Here is a 23,921-nt window from a genome sequence, read left to right on the forward strand (position 1 = left end):
ATTGATTTCAATGGTCTTATGTTTGAAGCCGCGAAAGATGGGAGAGTGACGCACGGACTGAAGAGAGGGCACAAGGGAAAGAATAAAAAGCAAGGGTGAAAGAGGACAACCCTGTTGAGTGCCTTGTTTTAAAGGAAAATAAGAAGATTGAGAGCCATTAGCAAATACGGAAGTAGTGTGGGAAGAATATAACAGATTAATAAGGGACAAAATAGGAAGACCAAAACCATGCCTTTGAAGGGCACGCTTAATAAAAAGCCAGTGAACGCGGTCAAAAGCTTTCTGCTCGTCAAGGGTTATGGCTGCAATAAGAGAGGAACTCTTAGATGCTAAATGAATGATATTAGAAAAAGTTCTCGAATTATCAGCTATAGTCCTCCCCTTGACAAACCCTGTTTGTTCAGAACCGATCAACTCCTGAAGTACCTGATTAAAACGAAGTGCTAATATCTTGGAAAAATGTTTACAATCTAAGGTAATCAAAGATATGGGGCGATAGCACATAAAGAGGGATCCTTATCTTTTTTGGAATTAAACAAATGATAGCCTCAAGAAAAGAGCTGCAAGCCTCACTATGAGAAGAAAAATATTGGAAAAGAGATAAAAGATGTGGCAGGAGAATGTGAGAAAAGCAAGAATCAAATTCAGCCATAAAACCATCTGGGCCAGGGGCCTTATCTTTGGATAACTTGGAAAGAGAATACTTAATCTCGAAAAGGGATATATCACTATCTAAGATAAAGCAGTCAGGAAGAGGGGAAGAGTAAGGAGGCAATGAATCAAAAAAGGAATCTAACTCATCATCAGAAGGAGAAGACTCAGGGGTGTATATAAGGTCTTATAAAAGTCGGTAAAGCATCTCAATATCTCTTCATCCTTAAAGTGGTGAACGCCACAGTCATCAGTAATTTTGACTATTCTAGATCTTTGGGACTTAATCTTCGGATAACTCTCCAACAGTTTACCTGCTCTATTACGGCCACCGCAAAATTTGGAATTCATTTTTAATAGTGTCCCAGAGGCTTACTTTGTGGATTTCCTATTAAAATCTACTTTTGCTTGAACCAAATTCTTGAGCGTATCAGCATTGTTAGAAGAGAAATATGTGTGCTCCAGTTTCTTAATGGAAGATAACATAGAGGCAGAATCCTTACGAAGTTGCTTCTTTTTACTAGCTACATAGTCAATGATGAAGCCTCTAGCGGTCGCATTGAAGGCATTCCATATGATGTAAAAGGGCGTATCTGGATTAGCATTGAGGAGAAAAAATTCTGAGACAAAGTCCTCAAAGCGACCAAGAAACAAGGAATCTTTAAGAAGATAGTTGTTAAAGCACCAACAACGGGATTTAGAGGGTAAAGTAGGGAGATCTAAGTTGATGAGGACAGGGGCGTGATCGGAAATCAGAATGGAGCTTATCTCAGCATGTAGTAGAGTGGGAAGAAGGTGAGGACTCAAGAAAATATCATCAATTCTGGAAGCAGAATTATGGGTCTGGGAATAAAAGTGAATTCTAAACCGTTGGGGTTGAGTATTCTCCAAGCATCAACCAAGCCTCTCGAGAGTATAGTGTGAGCAAAGGTCTTTTGCATTTTATTAGGAATGTCTCTAGAGGAGGATTTCCTATCTGTAAACGGATCTAAAATTTGATTGCAATCAACCTCCAATACGAGATTAGAGTCAGAGCATGAGTGAAGAGTATGTGACATGGATAGCCAGAATTGAGAATCTATACCTGTGGGATCGTAAATGTTGAGAAGAGAAATATGAGATCCATTAATGAGAGTGTGGAGAAGAAGCCAAGGTCCTTCAGCATCTCTCTCTTCGCTTTCTACAGTAAGGGAGAGGGACTTATGAAATAATATAACCACTCTGTTCTTCCTGTCCTTAGATGGGGAACTATAAACACTACCAACCCACTGTTTTTTAAGAGAATTAACATCTTTGTCATTAAGGTGCGTTTCTTGTAACAGTGCAATTTTACAATGTAATTTGGAAAGATGTGTAAGTACCCATTGCTTCTTAACAGGGTTACGTAAACCTTTTACATTCCATGAAATAATTTGGATATTAATAGTCATTGAGAAATGAGGGAGACATTGATCAAAAACATAAGCAGAAACATTGCAAAATTGAAAAGAATCACATAATCGATAAAACAGTAATCAAATTCAATAGGATAGTAGCACGGAAGCAAAAACAGATAAGAATAAAAAAGGATATGAAAGTGAAAGTGAGTGAGGAGGAAAAAAATAATAGAGAAAGAGGGTACTAACAGAGAGGTAGGCATAGAGCCCAAGGGCAAAGAAAAGAAAGTAGAGAAGAGGAAGTACACAGACATAAAAAGGAAAAAAAAGAAAGGGTAGAAGAGGAAATAGGTGATAGACAAAGAGAGGTTGACAAAAAGCCAAGGGGCTTCAGTCAAGAAGAGTGGGATAAATATCCAAATTAAGAAAAGTAACATGGGGAAGCGGGGAGCCGCAAAAAGGGGGACAGATGGCAAAGCCGGCGAGGATATCCCGGGTAACAAACAGGACTGAAAGATGAAAAAATAAATATGAGAAACAGGAACATAAAATGAAATAACACAGAAAGAGAGACCAACTACATAGTAACTACTTACTTAACATAAAACAATAAACATGAAATGAACAAACAGCGATGCTAAGGATAAGATATAAAATGTTAGCACTTACCATACGTGAGGGTTACTATGAACATTAAGGTTGAGATGAAAAGGCATGGGATAGGGGAAACATCTGGGGACTGGGTTGATACAGAAGGAACATACATCTGTGCAGAAAAACACAAAAACGATAATATGAAATGGCTTCCACAAGGCAAACAAACCACACAGGATCTAGAAAAAACGGCACTAACAAATGATAACCAACAACCATAAAAATAGATAAAACTCATTAGAACATTAACTTGAAAAGAAAAATGATAAACTCTGAGAACATAGTACAAGGCAAAGACAACAATGATGTTCAAGCTCCTCCAACGTCCATCTCGTCTCCTTTATGGCAAGAAGTAAATTGTCTTAGATCTTCAGGACGATCAAAAGAGTAGGACCTCTCTTTATAAGTGACTTTGAAGAAACAGGGGTGTACTAAGCTGTATCTAGCATTCATGGATTGAAGAGCTGGGCGGAGAGAAAGAAATTCCTTGTGCCGGGCAGCAGTAGCACGAGCCACGTCTTGAGAGAAGAAAACCTTTTGACCAGACCATAGCATCTGCTTTCTTAGCTTAGCCGCTGACAGGACCATTAGTAGCTCAGTGTATTCCAAAAATAGGACAATTATCCCTCTGGGACGATTGATAGATGAGGAAGAAGGTGAAGCGCCATTTTTGGGACCAATACGATGAGCACGCTGCATGTTGAGAGGGGTGCCCTCCTTCAGTCCAACAATTTTGGGAATGTGTATTTTCAAGAAGGTGGGCATGTCGGATTCCTCCTCTCCCTCAGGAATACCATAAATACGAAGATTGTTACGTCTATTGCGATTTTCTACGTCTTCCGTTTGCACCTCGAGGAGGGCAATCTCTTTAGACATGGCAGCAACTTCAGGGATCGCATCTTGAGTATCGCTAACCTTCTGCTCCACAGCCGAAACTCTTGAATCTAAATTAGACCATTTCTCATCCCACTTCTGAAGAGTAGCGTTGGTTTCAATCACAAAAGGTTTAACCACTTGGATGCTAAGCCTGTGCCTAGACTTTCAATGTAATTTCCATTGAAGTCAATGGGCACTCCATGACGAGCTGAGCTCGTCATGAGCGTCCAAGGGGTTAAGCAACCTTATCTCTTCCATGAGGTCCTCCATTGTAATGGGTAGTGGAGACTTGGTAGGAGAGTTGGGTTCCTTCTTCTGATATTTAGGGGGAGTGGCAGGGTTGGAATCTTTACAAAGGTAAGTCATGTTTGCTGAACTAGTTTTCTGTCCAAGTGAGGGCTCCATGTAAATAAAAGTATTGATAAAAGGAGATATTAGGAGGTAGGCAGCATATATGCATAGGATAAGACACTATTCAAACAAAATGTAACAGCCTGCACTCCAACACGTGCCTCTCAACTTGACAGATTATTTTAGAAGAGCCTTGAATTCTAGTGTGATAATCTCAAGAGAGATTAGTGGAGAACATACTTCCAGGCAAAGTACTTATTTCAAAAGTCCAACAGTCAATATGAACAGCTGGGATTTAGCTGCCAGTCCATGGCAAAAATATACTTCCATTTTTGCATACAATGAGGAACAGAGTTCCAAATTGAAAAGAACAGCGGTGTCTTGAAAAAACGCACCGCATTGGCACCAGCAGGCAATGAGGAAAAATAGCATCTCGCTGAGGTAAAAATGAAGCGTCACCAACCTTGAGTGAAATGAGAGCAATGAGGAAAAGACAGGTAACACAAAAAAGCTTGGTTCATTCAATCGTAATTCTTTTGCAGGAACGAGACCAAATATTGGAGCATATAAAATAGCAGGAGGGCTTTGTGCATAAAACAGCAGCAGAAGGACCAAACATAGAGGGGGAGAAAAAAGTCTCATATAGCATTCCAATGTGTAAAGATACCCTCTGAAACCGTTGATTTGGAATATTATATAACCAAGGAGGAGTCCCACCATAGATGGAACTAGTATAGTATGCCACTGCTGGAGTCACCTGTACAATGAGGGAAATGGTGGTCCGCTACCAGCTGCCAGCATGTGATGACGAAAGTTGAAAGAACATTTCAAAATTGGCTTTGCAGTAGACCAAAGAGCTCCCAAAGCATAGCTGCTGCGGCATCTAAGAAACTGTGCCGCGAGCAGTTCAGGGAGGCCTGTGAAGAAGGGAAGCGTCCCACCAAGGACAAAATGGCGGGTGCTACCGGCAGAACTTGAGGAGTAGACGGCACGGGGGAAACAGGTAAAAAATAAGCTGAAAAAACAGAAAAAAGAACAGCTACCTGTGACCCCTCGTCCGCTTCATAGATGGCTCACTGCATGCCGCTCCAGAAGGAGAAAAAACAGCTCAGGCGATGAAAAGGATCCCGCTCGGGACACAGAGCCTCAGCCGAGCGCGGCCATCTTGAAGTGGTTCAAGCCACGCCCCTAACTGACTTGTAATGAACTGTTACTAATATCAGTTTGTAACAAACATTGAACATGTTTCTACTGTGTTTAATGTTGCATTAGAGGTTTTTTTTTAGTCTTCATGATTGCAAACATGCTTGTTCTTTTATGAAAGAGCTAAGCACCAAGGTTCTAAGTGTTTTGTGGGAAAGGTGATGGTGTGACCATGTATTTTATGAGATAAAATACCCCTTAGCATACAAGATAAGGATATTACAAGTCACCTTGAAGTTCCATAACTAGGCCCTCGGCCTCATCCCGCTATATAGTTATGGAACTCCTCTTTGACTTGCAATATCCGCAAATTGTATGGCAGGAGGTACTTTATACCTTATATAATGAAGCAACTGTGATAATAAGAATACAAATAACAAAATAATAATAATAATAATAATAGTAAACATTTTCAGAGGCCATCGATACAGATGACTCCGTTTTATTGTTTTCTTTCAATGCAGTACGTTCTAGAATTATGACAATATTGATAATAATAATAATAAAAATAATTGTTATTATTGGTGATGTTCTTATTGTTTTATTATTATTAAAGAATGGTGATTATTATTAATATTACAATAATATTTTTTATTATTATTGTTATAAGTAGTAGTAGTAGTAGCAGTAGTAGTATTCCTATTATAATTATTATTCAGCACGCCTCCGACATGAAACATGAACAGGAGAACAAGCACCATTCATCACTATAAAAGCACGGGTGGGTTACAAATCACTCACATTCTGAACAGGGCCTTTCATTGAGACATAACTTGCCCATTATCTAACGGTCCAGGTTGGGGTTGGGATAAACTCATTTTGAAGTAAGCCGCTGCCGCACCTGCACCTGCGGGCCATAAACCTGCAAGTGCGCGTGTGTCAATAACCCGAAATAAAAAATTATCAGCTGTGTCCCGGCAATTATAATTCCAGCAGTCGTAATTGTGAGGGCTCTGAAAGCACAGCAGAGATGTCGATGTTACTGTAATCTCTCGTGGACATTCCTCCATTTCACGAACCACTAAGCAATCTGGCATCTGGCAGGCCCTGCCCTGGAGAGGGCCGGGGCTCGGTGCAGCAGATGGGCTGCAGGTCAGGCGCGAGGCGCTCCTGCAGCTGCGCAGTGAGAGCGGTGTGCGCAGGTCCTGCTCGCCACCTGCGTCATCTGCCCCTCGCTGCACCTTTGTTAATGCGCGGCAGCGGGTCACGGCGCGGCCCGGCAGAAAACACACCTGCCACAGGGCACGTGCACTGCAGGTCAGATGGGCTGCAGGTCAGGCGCGAGGCGCTCCTGCGCAGTGAGGGCGGCGTGTGCAGGTCCTGCTTGTACCAGCCTCTGAAGGAGCGTCGTCTGCCCCTCACTGCACCTTTGTTAATGCGCGGCAGCGGGTCACGGCTCTGCCCAGCAGAAAATACACCGTGCCACAGGGCACGTGCACTCCAGGTCAGGCACGAGGCGCTCCTGCAGCTGCGCAGTGAGGACGGTGTGCGCAGGTCCTGCTTGTACCAGGTCATATGCCCCTCACTGCACCTTTGTTAATGCGGGTCAAGGCGCTGCCCAGCAGAAAATACACCGTGCCACAGAGTGCACGTGCACTGCAGGTCAGGCACGAGGCGCTCCTGTGCAGTGAGGGCGGTGTGCGCAGGTCCTGCTTGTACCAGGTCATCTGCCTCTCACTGCACCTTTGTTAAGGCGCGGCAGCGGGTGGCCTTCAAGGCGCTGCCCCGCAGAAAATATACCCTTCCTCGGGGCACGTGCACTGCAGGTCAGTGGGACCATCAGGGGTCTGTGGAAAACCCTCCAGCTGAGAAAAACAATGCGGGGAAATAAAGCTGGTGCTGTTAGACACATGCCGCTCTTTTACACCATTTTATAAATTGTTACGAGCATATTAGATGAGAGATGTCTGTTGAACTGATCCTTGGCTTTCTTGTAAAGGGCCGAGCAGGTCACCGTAGTGCCCTGCAACACAGGGTGGCAAATTGTACAGTTACAATGTAGGGCAGACACTTAAATCCACACTTCTACATTTGAAGACATAGCAGGGCGCAACAGAAACTGTAATGCCTCTTGAAACGTGATAAAACTAAGTTGCCAGTTGTACTTTCTCCAATAACAGCAATGTTAGCAATCAAGGAAGAATGAAATGTCGTGTTGGCCCTCCTGTAAATGAATCCTGGTAACTGCAGCTAGCACTCAGATGTCGGCAGGAGGTTCTTGACTCACTCAGCTACCCTACCTGTCAAATGAACTTTAAAAAAAAAAAAGAACTTTCTTGGAAGAAGGAGACCAAAAACGTATCTTGTCCGAACTTCCTGCATAGTGTTGGCACCAGCAACCACCTTGCGGTGTTCTAGTTTGCAGGTTGTAAAACCTCATCTTAACACTGCAGCCTGAGTCACAAAACTATGGGAACATGTATAAATCAGCGACTTAAATATCAGGTTTGCACAGGTTTATGACTATTTGGAGATTCACAAATAAGCCCTAAAGTAAGACTAGAAATGTGTGCAAGACAAATTTCCTTTACAGCTGTTCTCTTCCGGTCTTACAAAATGCTAGAGTTTTGCGAGCATGAGCTTTTTTTTCTTCTCTCGTATACTATATTTCAGTGAAAAGAACCCCATTACCCTAACCACCCTATATAACACAGGGCATCTGGGAACTTTCTACAAATATCTTGCGACTTACTCTGCCATTTGTGGCACTAAATATATGAGCGCAAATTGATCGGACAGCCACTGGGCGATGTGCGCCAACCCATATGATTGCGACATTGTGGGTGTTCATCACCTTCTCAATAGGTGTCTCACAACTGGTAACCCTAAACCTACGACTGCCCAAATCCGGCATAATTTGGGAATGGGCCATAGCCAATCATATGCCTTCTCAAGCAGTGAGCACTGTGGCTTCCATTGGTGCAGCGGCACGGGGCCAAACCTCTGAGGGGCCCTACGAACCCTAATTATTGATGTACTTTACACTTCAAACAGCAGTCTGGGAGGTGGGTCTTTCCTTCCTTGCACTAGGTGCCATGACACAGCGGCCACCGTACTGCACTGTTCTTTTGATGCAGTCTGCGGAGGACGTGATCTAAGAGCTGCAGATTGAATTAAATGGAGCAATCTCCGTGGCAGAAGAGTGGGATTCCAAACATGCACGTGTGTGCAGCCGAACTCCAGTTGAACTGACAGGGTAATGGAGAGTTTGATCGGGGTGTTGTGTCTGCTCTACCTCCCGCACCTCAAAGAGGTCAGTGGCAGCCTCCTCCGCATTGTTGTTAGTGCAGTGACATGTGTCCTCGTGGCTGATCTAGTTGTCACCTGGTCCTACCTGCAGCACGGCAGCATGCTCTCGCTTCGAATCCGGTGCACGCTGGTGACAGCAGCACCTACAATTTAAAGAATAACCATTTTTATCCCGGAGTGCATTGAGCGATGTCGGGGAATAGCAGCAACTCGGTGTTGTATGCCTGTGCGCCTGTCTGTACATGATATGGGTGTCAGATAAAGCAGCACCTTACATGAATACAGCAGCTGTGGTGTGGCCCACGAGGCGTACCACACAAATACATGTTGGATAGCGCACATGGGTTGTGCAGCATCCCTTTGTTTGGCACACACCTGGGTATATGTGTACGAGTGTGTGTGTGCAGGCGACTGGCATACACATGTCTGGTAGTAACTGGGGAGCAGGAGGTAAGGTGCGCTGATGGTGCTAAAATCCTGAAAGTGATGGTACCAATGTGAGCCACATGTCTACCCCACAAGCTGTCAGAACCAGGGCTGCCTTGGCACGGCAGACCCCGCCACGCTCCAGCCAGCCCCGGTCCTCTTGTCTCCCTCCTCCAAGAGTCCTGTCAGCCGAGGGGACCGCTCCTCACCCAGACCTCTCTCCTTTCCTTAGATGCCGGAATGAAGCGAAAACCGGTATGTGCTGCCGAGAGACTGGGTGCACACTCCGTGCCACCGCTGTGTGGCCCTGAATAGCACCCGGGCACGGGGAGGCTCGCCCGCCCCGGTGCCCGTGCACCAGCAGACGGAGGCGGGGTCTGCCAGTGTCGCGCTCCCCTCCCCGGACCCTCTGCCGGCTCCCTGCTCCTGCGCTCCCGATCCTGGTACTCCGCTCCGGGTCTTGCCGCCCGCCGCGGCCGGCGCTCTGCGCTTTTAATCATGCCCTCTCTGCCTGTGTGTGTGAGTGCAGGCAGGCTGACAATGATTTCCTCAGTGATTACGTACAGAGCGAGTCCCTGCGGGCTGGGGCCCCCTCTGGAGCCATCCTGATGGCTTTGGGGGCCTCGCTTCTCTTTCCCATTATTATGTGGACTACCGGAGCGACAGCGCAGTCCAAGACCTTGCAGCAGAGGCGGGCTGGTGATGAGGAGGCAGCTCAGAGCGGAGGCAGCGGCGGCAGCAGCGGCAGCGGCAGCAGCAGCGCACAGCAGCCCCTGCTCCCCGAGCCAAGCCAGGCGTAGACGGGCAGCGGAGGCGGCCAAGGCGCGTCCTCCGAGCCCGCAGCACCGAGGGAGCGGCCACCCGTCCTAGCACTCCAGCCTCAAGCCCAGTGTTTCTCCCGCACAGTATTAAGTGGACAGCAGAACAAAAAAGTATTTTTTTTCCATGCTCGCCTTTTCCCCGTCCAGCCCAATGTGTCCTCGGCGGGTGGCTATTTATATATATTGTTTGCAATTATTTTTTCCATTTTTTGGAAAATTGCAAAAAAGAGAATAACTGCGTTTGCTGAGCAGAGACCAAAATTCGAGTTCGCTCTAATTAAAACTATAACGGGGGCAGTGTTTCTTATCACCACCTTAAGTATTTTTGTAGGTTTTTTGTAACCGAGCGTGTGACATTTTCCGAGGTCCAGCAGGAAGAGTACACAAGGTGTGGACTACTCGCGTTTCCTCCTTCTGCATTTGTTGTTGTCCATATTTTGCACCTTTAAAGTGTTTTTCCAAAGTCGCCCGCCCCTTGCCCCCACGCCTCTGGTGGAGAAAGAGAGGGAGAGAGGAGTGAGTTGCTGCCTGGACGGGATCTCCATCCTCCTCGCTCAGTGCTGTAGATTTTTTTTTTCTTTTTTCGCAAGGGCTTCTGAAATTTTCAACAACTTCAGCTGTTTGCTTTAGGATGTCTCGCCGCAAGCAAGCTAAACCAAGATCACTGAAAGGTAAGAGCAACGACTGGGTTTTTCACAGCGCCACTGTACACCCCCTCCCTTTTTTTGCCCCCCGCACAGTTTGCCTTAAACCGCTTAGCGAGGATCAAAGGTTGAGAGAATGCAGTGAGTAGCGTTCAAGGGGAAGATGGAAGCGGTGGGGGCTGCGCCGGGAAACTTTCTGGCCTGCGTGGAAAGCAGACTAGGAAAAAGTTGAGCCCGGCTCCCCCCTTCCGTGCTTGTCACTTTTGGCGGGGGTGGTGGGGGCACTGTTGATAACTTCAGCGGTTCGTGTTTCGCGTGGTAACGTGCAGTGGAAAGTGGAGTGAGTGTGTGTGGTAGCCAAGAAGTCGTTGGAAGGCTTAGCTCGCGTTGCGGTGTGTGGGACAGTCCCAGTCTGTCCGGATCAGGGCTTGCTTTGCTTCAGACCCGCTGTCTGTCCCTCCCGGCCCTCCTGTCCGCAGACGAGGGTGCCACCAGGACAGAATGCGGGTGAGGGCAGCATGGAGTGAGTGCCACAGCTGGGAGTGTTGTGGTGAAGTTAGTTTTGTGTTCATGTGATAACTTGCACTTTTTTGTCTTCAGTTTGTTTTCTCTGCTTTGCGGTGGAACAACCCGCAGCTTTACTTTCACTTTACTTACTGTGAGGTGAATATTTTGAGGGATGTTTTTATCTTGCATAGAACTTTTAGTTCACAATATGACAGCAACGCATGTCTAATGAAAGCACGGCTCATAAAACTCACAATCTGGAGGCAAGGTGTGAGAGATAAGGAGGTAGTCGTAGTTTTGAGGGGTCATTGTGAGTGGGAGTCATTATTGGTGAGAGTTCTTGTGGGTGAACGGCACGTGGTCATCCTCACACCTCGCTTGCCTACTGTCTGGGGGTGTTATGGTTCTTCTTGGGGCTCATGAAGGGGCTTGTGAGGGTACAGCGGTGTGGAGAGGGCAGTGTTCTCAGCGTCTGTCAGACGCTTTCCTTTGTTCAGCAGTGGAGGTTTCTCCCCAGGGTGGTAGCTGAAGCTGGTTGTGCTGGAATGTGTGCGTCACGAGGCACACGTCCCCCTGTCTGGAGCAGACTCCGGAAGGACTCACAGCCACCCGTGCCAGCCGCTGCACGGACGATGCACAGTGCCACCCACCTCCGGTGGTGGCCGTAAACTAAACAAGGAAGGGGCTCTTTTTTTTAACATACTCATTATGTTTTTGGAAAAGCGTGCCACTTCAGAGTGCCAGGACTTTAATGCGAGCTATACATAGAAGCGCAGTGGTCAGGCCATATCAAGAGGACACGAATTTACAAGTATTCACCTCTTCTCATGTTAACATTTAGTTCATGAAGCCCTGGTGGAATCGACCTAGATGCTCTTATCGAAGCTGCAACAATGTGTGCTCAGTTTGCATTGTGGTATATTTACACATCTGAACTTTTCTGTTTTGTTAGTATGACAATAAAGTCTACAGGGTGACTTTAGGGCTTATCATGCTTTGTACCAGTGCCAGGTTGTGAGAGGTTTGCTATCGAGTAGTATCAGACAGAGACAGACACACACACGGGCGCAAAGACAGACAGACACACGCACACCTCTCCAGTAGGCCCGGAAACAGTGGGCTTTGGACTTCTGTCAACTCTCAGCACATGCCGGGCTGCAGACAGCGCTAGAGGAAGGGTTCAGAGCGCTTCTTAAAAATGTTAAAATAAATAGGGAAGCTGGAATCACCTCCCTCAACCACACTCGAAGCAGCGTAGCCATTAGCTGCCTGCCCTTGTGAGTCTGGACGGCTGCACCCCAGCCCCCATTCCGGAAAAAATGCGGCGAGGGGGAGTGAGGCCCCCTGGGACGCGGCAGGACAAAGGGTGGCTTGTTGCAGGGCAGCTCCCGCTGCTGGGCCCGGGGCTCCGGCGCTCTGCTGTTTCCCCCGCGGTCGTTCGCCTTTTCCAGGGCAGAATTCCGGCATTTACCACAAGAAGGCTCTCTAATTAAGGCTGGCATCTTCATTAGGCAAGGAGTTGGCTGGCTGTTTAAATCGCAGCCCCGTCCCTCCTCCCCACGTCTGTAGTTTTCTTATCGCCACGGACGCCGTCACGTGCCGGGGCTGCCCAGCAGGAAATCATATACTCTTTAAGCATTACTGGAGATGGGAGTGACTATTTAAAACGCTCATGGTCACTTAAAGAAAATTCTATATTGAGAGTGCACAACAGCAAAAAAAAGTGTGCAGCTCGATTTCGGAATGTTAACATCTGTATAATGTTTCTTAAACTGATTAGATGGATGGTATCACACCCTGTTAAGACGTTAATGGTGGTAAAGACATACACGTCGCCAGAGGTTATAATAATGGCAGATGGGTGTAAGGGCGCCCGTCTGCGAGCTGCATGTCGCGTGGTGTTTATTTCGCGGGAACTACCTGTCTCCCTCAATGTGGGCTTTACCTGCAATAGGAACTGCCACTCGAATAGCGGCTTCTCAGGCGCACGGGGTCTGCAACCCACCCTCCCCCGCTACCTCAACCCCCCCCCCACCCCCCAGTTGGGATTCCATCAAAGGAGAAAAAAGTCCTTTCAGACCAGGGCATTCCGGGTTCTGCAAATCTCCCCGCTGCTTTTCAGTTTTAATTAAGGTTGAGCAGCTCAGAGGCTAGTGCGCGCCCTCCGGTTTAAGGCAGCGAGCACGGATGAAAGCAGGGATGCTCGAAGCCCGCAGAAGGTGCAGTTTGTAAAATACCCCTACCTGGTCGCTTGGCGTGTCCGTAAGAAAGAGCAGATATACCACAAACGGTGACGTTGCGGGGCAATTCATCGAATAACCTGTTAGTTGTGGACCTGGGGGAAGGAGAGTTATTATGTGCGATTCAGGCTTTACATTTTGTTGCAGTAACTGAAAGAATTATTTGTGTTTAGACAAACGGCTGCCCGTTATTTGTCATGACCAGAACACTGCAAGACAACCAGTTATTGTTAGGGAATGTTTCAGCAATTACTTGGACTTGTCGCTTTCACATCCTTTACATTCCCAGGGCAAAGGCTCACAAACCTGCACGTTTGTTTGCTGACATCTTTCTCTTCTTCTTGCAGTGTATGTACCTTTCATACACTATTGACAGTGACAGGCATTTTGCTTACAGCGTCAGTGCATCGAGTTGAAGGTGTCTGCAGCACGTCACCCTTCAGATGTGTCAACAATACACTATTTATTGTCTCAGAATACGGACACTTTTGTATTTCCACATAGACACCCGATGGGTAAATTCCTTGGACACATCTTGCCCAGGTTGTGGCAGTTTGGTTGTTGTAAAAGCTGATTAGTACTGTGCCAATATTTAAAGAGTTTTATATAGCGCTGGCTAGACCCGAAGGTATCAGAGCGCTTTACATGAGGTTCAACAATGTAACAGAAAAAGATCAACAATTATACATTACATCAAACAATCAGCAATAATATTAGGAGAGGAGAGAAAGGAGAGAGAAAAGTAGTGGGGGGTAGGGGAGGTGAGAAAGTGAGGATAAGGGAAGAGACAACAGTAGAGACGAAAAGAAATCTGTCCAAAGACCGACTGGGTAGTTGACGACCAAGGAGGGAATGCACGGCCCATCTCCCCTATAGCTAAACCAGGTAGCTCCATTGGGCATCAGACAAAATAGTTCAATGATGTTGATTGCCGGGTTAGCTTCTCACTGTTACCTGTGACAATGCCCCTGGCTCACATAGAACATTGTGCATTTCTAGATTCCTCTGGAATAAAGTTACACATGTATTCGCTATATTTCTGGTACCCACCTGATTTCTTTAAATTGGACCTATTTGCGAAGGTGTACTGGGTACCTACGTTAAGATGTCTGAAAGCACGGGTGTTTATTGACTGTGTAGAATGTGCCACTGTCTGGCCGACCTGAAGAATGTGAGTTGGCACACACAAACTGCACGTTTTCATAAGTAGTTGAGAAGTCAGAGTAGCCTGGCAGGCAAGTGACCCAGGGGCCTTCTGCGATGGCAGGGTTCAGACCCCAGAAGCACTGGCACCCCTCGTGCAAGAGCCCCGACATGCCACCCTGAGAAGAAACAGAACTGCCCAATAAGTTTTGGAGTATGCGTTCCTGTGTGTACAAAGAAATTACAGACAAGTTTCCTTTAGTGTGTGATTTATGCATTGTGTTGGCTTCCTTGTGCTGTTTTCTAGTTTAGAAGCAGATGTCCTGCTTAAAAGCCACAACTGTCACGAGGAGGGCATGACAATAACTGTATGCACCTTCCAAGTATTTCGTTGTCTGTTTTTTCAAAAAAGACAATTTTTGGCCATTTGTCCAAGTTTGGTGGTGAGACAATGTGCACTTTTGCTGCTAGGAGTGTCTAAATATTCTTCAAAACACATTTGAATGTTTGTTTATCGAAGTAAAGAGCACGCTTTATTTTGGACAGATAACCAGTTCCATTCAATGACAGTAAAACAACACATTACCTCGTTTTTTTGGCAGTGTAGTCACCACACTGAGAAAGGCACCCTGATGAGAGGTGAACATTAAAAACAAAGTGTACACTGTGTCTAGACTAACCCCCATCTCTTCAGCCCACACCCCATGCACTTCACCCTCGTTGTCTTTGCTGATTTCTTGTTAACTTTTCTTTTGTGTGGATTTTAGAAATTGCAGACCTAATAGTTACATTGCGCTATTTAGTTGCTTGGATTCCCCTTCAGGGGGATCTGGTGTTGATATTGTTTCCAATGGTACACATTTTCATGCAATCATGACGGCAGGGCTATTGAGAAGTCTTGCTTAATTTTAGTGGTTATTCCAAAGAATGGTTGGTCAACTTATGAATTGGAGCAAATGGTAGAGATGGATTTATATGTTTGTGTCACTAAGAAATATTGGACGGTGCATATAACAGTAGATACGTTTTGTAATCGGTCATATCTCCAACTTTCTGTATATTGTCCTAAAGGTTTCATGGGACATCTTTTTAACTTACAAATAATACCAAGGAGTTGTACTGCAGAGGCATTTCTTGAAAATGACGTGTGTTGCACAAGAGTGACACAAGAAGTCTAATGCTATTGACAGAAACCTTCATGACTTGGGCGGTGAGGCAAAGGACTTGCTGAGGCCATTGGGCTCTGGTAGACACATACAATTTGCAAGGAGAACGCTTGATTACACAGCCGTTTGGGAAATATGGTGCATCTATGGGGGGAAAACAGCTGCATTCTTTGAGTGAAGGACCGCCAATATGTATATGTCTTGTCCATATGTGTTCAGGCAAAACTAACCCCCTTCAAGATGGATCCCCAGGACCTTCTCAGATGCTGAGAAAGTATGGGACTTTGTAGGCTGCAATGCAACTGATAGCTTTAGAGTTCACTGTGCATTTGGAAAAGAGTTGAACATTTTTTGGGATTGAAGGGTGTCAGTATTTTGTGGGCTTTTGGTTCACATAGGCTGACAATGGTTCAAGTACCAATGTCACTCATGGTGTCTCTTCTCTGTGCGTTTTACGTCAGGTATGTCCGAGCGCCATGGCTGGACGTGCTACACACCACGGATATTCAGCGGGTCTGACTGTTTCGCACAGCAAAATGATACTATTTTGATGCAAGCGTGAGATGTCTTGGTGGTGCCAATCTCCCACATTTTGATGCCATTATGGTGGTTGCTGTTGCCAGGATCCTGTGCAGCTCTAGGTGTGATAAATCTAGAAGCAGAACCCCCCCCCCCCCCGGGGGTCTTCTTGCTAATGTCACCAGGGCCCACGTTTTACAAGTGAATCCCCCTCCAGATAATAACCTTTTCCTTTTCTGCTCATCTGCTTTCATTGCTGACTGTTGACAGTCATTAGCACCAATTATATTGAGCTTGGTAAACAGTGACGCACACCTCAGTGAGGTGCCTGTGCTGCACGCCTCCATTTTGTGACATGCACATTGTATGTTTTTAGCTTGTGAACAACAAGAGGCAGTCGTGGCGGCCCCTGGGTATGCAATAATTAGCATTTCGATACCCGACCAGGAAAGCGACAGATTACACTATTAAGTGTCATTCAGACAGTAGGCATTGCCAGTTCAGATCTGTGAAGAGAGCTATTTTGGTTTTCTTTTTTGTTTTTTCTTTACAATGATGGAGTTGGCGTGGACACTAAAGGAGCATAGACGTCTTGTGACTCCGCTTGATATGGATAATTGAGAGCAAAAATAACTAGCTTTTTAAATAGCACTTCATTCTTCACCTCTGCTGCTTCTAAGCGCTGTAAGTAAAACATATTACCGTAAGCAGGAAAGTGACTGAGAGTGATCTCTGAAGTTGCATTCTGACAGCAAACAAGGAGTCACTGGATTTGAAGTGTTGTATTGTATTTTAATTTTAAATGAAGGAGTTGATGTTGGAGATTTAAGGAATATAGATGGATACCTTGTGGCTAGTTGAAATTGAAAATTGGGAGTGATAACCAAAACTTGTATTTTGTTTAGCACCTCTGCTGTTTCTAAGCACTGTAAATAACAGATGTTAATATTTCACAATGTATCATACCACATTTACAGTGCTCTGAATAATATTAGGTTGAGTCTGGTTGGGAAGAATTCATATTCATGCCTTCAGACCGCTACATTTGTTATTGGCAGATGTTCAGCTCTCTGGGCCACCGTGCATGTGGGTACTCACTATCTAGAGACCTTGTTTCATATTGAGTAGAGCGGCAACTGTACCATTCATAGTAGTGAATCCCTGCTTAGAAGTGCCGGGATTGTCCCCATTATTTTAAATAAGTGCAAGCACTCAGACCCTAGCAGAACATGCCTGGTTACATGCTGCTTATTGAAGGAATATTTGCCCCATTGAATTAATTTTATTAATGAACTCTTAGACAAAAGCATTCATTTTTATTTTACTTGTTACGTGCAAGTAGAGGCTGTAGGGGTGGGGTGTGCTGCAGTGGAGTATAACCGTTTGAACTTGGCATCCCATAGACACAAGGCATAGGAAAAACGTTACATTTTCTGATGTTTATGTGATGTACATTGTTGCACAGTGTTAACAAAAGGGATTCATGTAGTCCTTATTTTTAAATACTGTGGTGAAGTGTCTTCTACTAAAACAACAGAATATTTCCAATTACAGTATTAACGCAAGACTTTTAGATTGATCAAAATGGCCTCTAGAGAAATGTGACTTAGTGATGTAAGTTGAATAATGACTGAAACATTGATGCATACCTGATAATCCTACAGGACCGAAATTTTGGGTTTACCCCACCTCTAAGTACTCCGTGATGCTATGAAGAGACACAAGAGTTTGGGAGAAGTTGTCCTATTCAGAGAAGTGCAATTTGTAAACTATCTTCATTATACAAATGCAAGCCCTTCCGTCTACTATCCCTCCACTACCGTTTTCAATCCAAATAACAGACTAACATATCCACCGGTCAAATCAATTTGATATCTCACTATACTAATTCACCACTAATCCTTTTTGGGATACGGAGTAGCATGCTACTCACGCAAAAACCGCTTCAACGCCTCGTCAGCCGTAGTAAATGCTATATAAATGCAATTACAATCACAAATATTCTCTAGAAAAATCTCTGCAACTATTTCCAGTACTTTAAATTCACATACTCCACCAAGACTGAGGTCCATGCTTGCATTAAGACCACAGCCCATTCAACCATTCGAATACGCTTATTTATTTTTATGTATACATTCTTATAATATTTGGGGCCACTGACGATAGGGACTTAGCCACAAGGGCAAACAAGTGTTTCACTTGTTACAACAGGATACATCGAACTGGTGGGAACATCATAACAGGGAAAGATGAAGTGATGGGGGGTATTGTATGAAGTTCAGGAGTGATTTGATCAGGTGGGTTCTCAAAACATTTCGGAATGGTAGAAATCTTGAATTCAGTCGGAGTTCTTCCAGGGGGACGGGGTGTGGAGCGGGGATTCCGGGCTCTGAGAGCTTTGCACGAAAATGTGTGGTTGAGAATTTTGGGAATTTTGATCGGGGGTTCCCAGCAGACATGCTCTGCTGTTTCTCTTACTTCATACAGCGATGAGTGTTTTTTCTCGAGTATGTGGACAGACAGAGGTAAAGTGCTGTGTGTGTGAGTCAGGTGTTTTTGAACCTCGTTCTGGCTAGGAGAACAAGCCAGTGGAGGTCTGTTAAAATAGGTGCAATGTGACCTGACTTTGTCACCTTTGAAAAGAAGAGGCTACAGCCTGCAAAAAAGCATTGATAGAACTCTGGTATGGTCTAGAGAGACCAGCCAAAGAGTACTAATATCATCAAGGTGTGTTAAAACCAGGGCTTGTACCTCCGAATCACAGTGTGGAGGGGAAGTGGAAGGAAGAAGGGGGGTTGTAGGCTCGAGTTACCTTACTAGGAAGGGTTAAAATGAAGTGGTTTTGGCTAGCTGTGGTATATGTAGAATCATTATTATTTTTTGCTCGATGGCGGAGCCAAGTGATTTAGCATATGTGCATTGAACATTCATAATATGCATTATTTTGTTACGTAAACACCAAGATTCCGGTTAAAGGTTTAGAACATTTGAATCTTTTTATAGCAAGTGTTTTCAAATAGTTGAATAAGCTGGGGACCTGGCACTGGTAAGATCTGGACTGTCTGAGAAATACGAGTATGTTACCTATTGAAAATTTAAAAAACCCTAAAAACTTGAATGTTCTAACCAGTCACAGCACCACTGTTAATATCCCTTTGGTAGTCAATTTCAGGGTAATTTGTTGTGCTTAATAAGATCCAAATCATAATAATAACAACATATAGTATAGGTTTGAGAAGTAATCATATTGATGACCAGGGAGAAGAGTTGTTTACAAATTATATGCTTATCGGGCTCCCTTCCAGGGGTCTTTTTGCAGCACAAATCCTTACATTGATATTGTCCAAAGCTGAAAAACTGGCTACCAATAAATATTGATGACTGGTCTTCGGTCAATTTATTGTTCTTATGAGGTTTTAGGGTTTCAAAGCCATTAACATAAACTTTTAGCTAATTTTTAAAGGAAACTTGCCATAAGCTTGTCAATTATCTTTCTAAATACTCTCAACCTCATGCTTGTATTGTCAGCATAAATATGGACCTTTTTCATTTTTCTAGATAGCATGGCAGAAGAGGGTTTTGGTAAATATGACTTGGTGCAAATATGACAACAAATGTTGAAGGTGTAAAAACATTAAATCAGTTACATTTCGCAACACTTTGTAGGAAGTACAGACCATTTGACATGACTTAGATGAATCACCCTCAGAATGTTCTTAGAACGTGAGTGAACATTGTGGATTTTTAAGAAAATTAAGTCTATAGAAATCCTGAAAATTTGCACGATTAAAAGTCTAGCTTACAGAATACTCACTAGTTGCAGTGTGTTCAACATTGCATCTTGTTGAAATGCACTTGCATTTAATCAAAGAAGGTCTAAATATGCCTGGTCCATTACAAGCCAGGGGACAGTAGATACACCACTGTTCCCTAGTAGCAACAAAAGAGTGAACTGTTTTTTATCTAATTTTTAAAAGTATTTAGACATCCAATAGATTGATCCACATCAGAACCATTATGAAGTAGCATAAAGATGACAACTAAAATATTTATGTTTGCAAGAATTGTGAACTGAGGCCGTTCCTTTGCTCTTAAAATTCTGTTGAAGCCACCGTTTTTGACAGCAGCAATTTTCAGTAGTTTTACAAGAATCTATCAATTCAGACTCCAGAAGTAGCATTTTTTCATATAAATGTTAAGGGCACTGTTTACACAAACACACCCTCACTTATTTTCTACTACTATGAACCAATAAATCAATTTTGGATGGAAAATTTCCAATTCAGACCACCATTATCATGAAATTACCGCAACTGAAAATTTAGGATGAATTGTGAGTATGTGGATGATATTTAAAAGTCCTGCCTGAAAAAATAGCTGAAAGCAAACTCACATGTTTAGGGGTTCTCACTTGGCCTTTGTTGATAAAAACCATGGAGATACTTTAAGCTGTACTTATGTCAAAGATGGAAAAATGTGTATTTTCGAAGAAAGAAACGCCCCAAATATAATGGGGAGATGGGATGCAGAGGAAGGAATTCTGCACAGTGAAAATAGTTTACTCTTAGAGAAAAAAAAAAAAGGATATAAAAGCACGTCAGCGAGTTACAGTTGTTTTACATTTTGCCGTCATACATTGCACACATTTGAGAACACATGGAAAACTATGACTTTCTTATTTTAAGAAGAGTACTTCATGGATATGTTTTGCACATGTTTGTGCATTGGGCCCCAAAGCTTTAGATAAAACTTAGTAGTGGTTTCACCCCCTATCTAAACAGTCTACATTTATGCAGACAAAGGGACTAATGTACACCAGTGATAAATTATTTTAGATGTTATGTTTAAGTGGGAAATAGTGATTAGAGTCATGTCTCCTTGTCTCACAATGAGCTGAAAGACCAATTTTCTTTATTGTATCTTTGGAAGTTCTGCTTCCGGCTGAGTGAGGGAAATTAGAAATGGAATGAGTAACCACGTGGCAATATGTAGAATTTCTGCAATTTCTCAACTTCATTTTTTCACATTGCAATTCAGGGTTTTGGAGATTTTTACCACATCCAAAGGGTTTATTCCTTTTCTCTCTAGAATATAAAGCCATCATACTGCTCTATGGATCTTTTGCCATAGAATTGTTTTGTCACCCATACCTTTCTCACTTGCCCTGTATGATATCTTGTGGTACAGTATGAACGGAGCTTTCCTTGTAGTCCAAATGTTTGAATAAGTAGGTGAGAGTTACTAAATGTTTCTTTTGTGCGATGAACTCAAATTTTGATTAATTCATGATCTTAAGATCTTATTTAATCAATTGACTACCAATAGTGTTTAATAGTGGGTAGACTCCATCCTCACTAGCTATTACCACTCTGAACTTGGATTGCAATGTGACGTCAGCGCTATCAATCGTAGGGCCTGAAATCACTGCTAATCTCTAAAAACTGACCAAGATAGCCTAAGGGTCATTAAGAGTTTGGGTGGAGTGGTCTTAAACTCCTCAGAACCAGCTGAAACACAGATTCCAAATGTCCAATGCAAGACCACCCACTGAATTGCAGGAGCCTTTTCAAGTTGGTGGTGATTGTTTTGGTGGAAGTGCTCCCACCTATATGATAGGAGCAACTCCATATAAAATGTGATTCAATCATTCCACTATATCATGGTCACCGTTGTTTTTGTATTTCAGAAAAAGACTACTAAAATACAAAAAAGAATGAATGGACCGGAAGTGTAGGGTGATTTTTCCCTGTGTGTGGGGAGCCATTGATGCATTTTTGCATTCCTGGCCATGAAAAGAAATATGCCTTGGAAAGCAGTCGCGTAATAGGTGGGTTTGCCAGTACTGTGACCTTAGCTGCCTTGTGGCTGATGAAATACCTGGTACAAGTATACGGCAGCAGAGTCAACAAGACTCTGCAATTGAAGCTCCTGTTTTCCCCACCTCTAAATGAGGTATAAAAACCACGCATTTGGCAAAGTGAGTGATCCAATGATTTATGGTGGTTTCATATTCAGTCAGCCTCTAAAAAGGTCTGCTTAGTCATTAAGCTATGCTGAATAACAATCTTTCCATGCTAAGATTACATTCTCAAGGGAAAAAAAATGTTTTTAGCTCAAACCGATCAAAATTGCTTAAAAAAAGCACCCTAGTGTGTTTCCACGCAATGGCTGTCCACGTGCAAAGGTCTTCAAAAAAGACCTTTAGGTTGCTGAGCTGGTACTAATGAGGTTTAAATGTACCCAGATAGTAAATAATAAATTGTCCCTCCATTGCAGAATACTTCCTGTGATTCTGCTTGTAACTCCAGCGCCTTGGTAATCACAGTGGTTGCTGGGTTGGAGTTGAGTATAACTTTAGACCGTAATGTGGTCTCCACCAATCTATTGGCCACACCAAGGGTGGCTAAACACATGGCTTCCAGTGTGCCCTTTGTGGTTACCTTTGAAGGCTAACTGTTCTTTATACTTACCATTAGAGGCAAGTACTGGAAGATTATCCTTTGTTGTAATGTATTTTTTCTGTGAAAGTTTTACATTTGTGTGCTTGGCTGTTATCAACATGGGAACTCTTAGCGATCTCTGTAAAGCACCATGACACATTTTAAGTTTTTTATGACATGAAATATTTGTATTTGTATGGGATATTTATGAATATGAATTGAATTAAATTAATTAAATTAAATTAAATTAAATATGAAGGGCAGATGTGTATGCTTCCCAGCTAGATGCATGCTATTTGTGGAGACTTGGTCTTGGTCTCCAACTGATATATTTCTGTTTAGCAGTGCCCCTTTAGCTAAAGAGAGGTCTTACAATAAGTCTATAATATAATCACATAATTTATGCTGTTTCATTAAAACACATTTGCTCCTCAGATAACATAACTAAATTCTAAACCATTATCAAGCTAAGTTCTAGGAAAACCTTGCAAAGCTTTGTGCTGTAAAGGCTAAGGTTTGAATGGGTGCCAAAGATTAGTCTACTTTTTAAGCATTTTAAGCATTTTATATTAACATTGCTTGTTATACAGCCTTTAATAGAACCTTTCTCTTTAATTCACATTAAATAATCACAACATATTTACATATGTTGTTTTGGGGACAGTGAGTGGGCTCTTATCTAAAAATATAGGTAATCAGGATTGGCTCTCAAAATATGGAACAGGGAACAGGATGGAAAAACAAGCTTTGGCAATACCAATAGGTCTGGCTTTAAAGGAATGTTGTATAGTATTGTCAGCATTACAAGTAAATAGAATACGTATTTGTGTGGAAGCAAAGAACTGTAGAATAATATTGGTGTAGGTTAAAAGGTCAGGTGACAGCTGCATTGTCAAACCAGACCTAAAAATCTATGTAGGTTAGTGACCACCCTCCTCCCAACTGTGCTTCTGCCTGAGAAAGACAAACATCATAAATTATCCAGTTATCTAAGAGACTTTCAGAGCATTGCAATGACATGTGTGTATCCTTGAAAGTTCAAGCTCAGCCAGCTGGATAAATAAATAAAATGATCACAGCCGGTGGAGGAGGGCAAGCACTTTTTTTGCGGAAACACACAACTTCTGCCCAAACAGAACATTTATTCCTGGCTTCCAAAATGTGGGCGTAGCCAAAGCCCCTTTCAGGTGGTACTCACATAATTGTCTGGCAACGGCTGTGCTGCCAAACCAGACAACAAAATTAGAAGAGAGCCCCCTGAGATAACAACAATACATGGGGTTTACAAACCAGAAGGATTTAGTGTTCTATGCATTCACCACAAAACCATAGACAGGTTTCCATGGGCCCTAAAGCAAGCAAGGATAATGGGTTCCTCTGCCCTCTGTTGGGCAGTAAACGCCAGCCATAAGCGGGGTGCAGTGCACCCGCAGATCAGTGGGCCTTAGAGCCACTACCTGCACTAATAATTGCTTTGACCATTTGGCGCCACAATTCTCACTGATTTGCGGCACTGATAAAAAATGGTACTTGGAGCCTCGCCCCTTGGATTTCTGCCCATACTGTTTCACTCAGCAGTTACTCCCTTCATTTCTAGTCAGTGATCAGGGCTCATTTTGGGGGCGTTGCAGCATTTTTGAAGGACAGGCCAAAAA

At 43.7% G+C, this 23,921-nt stretch overlaps 1 protein-coding gene across 4 annotated transcripts in view; it reads left to right on the forward strand.

Moving 5' to 3' along the window:
• Positions 1-9,249: 9,249 nt before the first annotated feature.
• Positions 9,250-23,921, forward strand: part of ZNF521 (zinc finger protein 521) — a 671,937-nt gene continuing 657,265 nt past the window's right edge. Inside the window, exon 1 of one of the 4 annotated variants that reach the window (XM_078687407.1) lies at positions 9,250-10,278. In XM_078687407.1, coding sequence (XP_078543533.1) covers positions 10,239-10,278 — 40 coding nt within the window. In that variant the 5' untranslated portion in view covers positions 9,250-10,238. The remainder of the gene's footprint in view (positions 10,279-23,921) is intronic. The other 3 variants (XM_078687409.1, XM_078687406.1, XM_078687408.1) reach the window with 3 other exon arrangements.

The sequence above is a fragment of the Lissotriton helveticus genome, chromosome 4_1 (assembly GCF_964261635.1).
Source record: "Lissotriton helveticus chromosome 4_1, aLisHel1.1, whole genome shotgun sequence".
Lineage (NCBI taxonomy): Eukaryota > Metazoa > Chordata > Amphibia > Caudata > Salamandridae > Lissotriton > Lissotriton helveticus.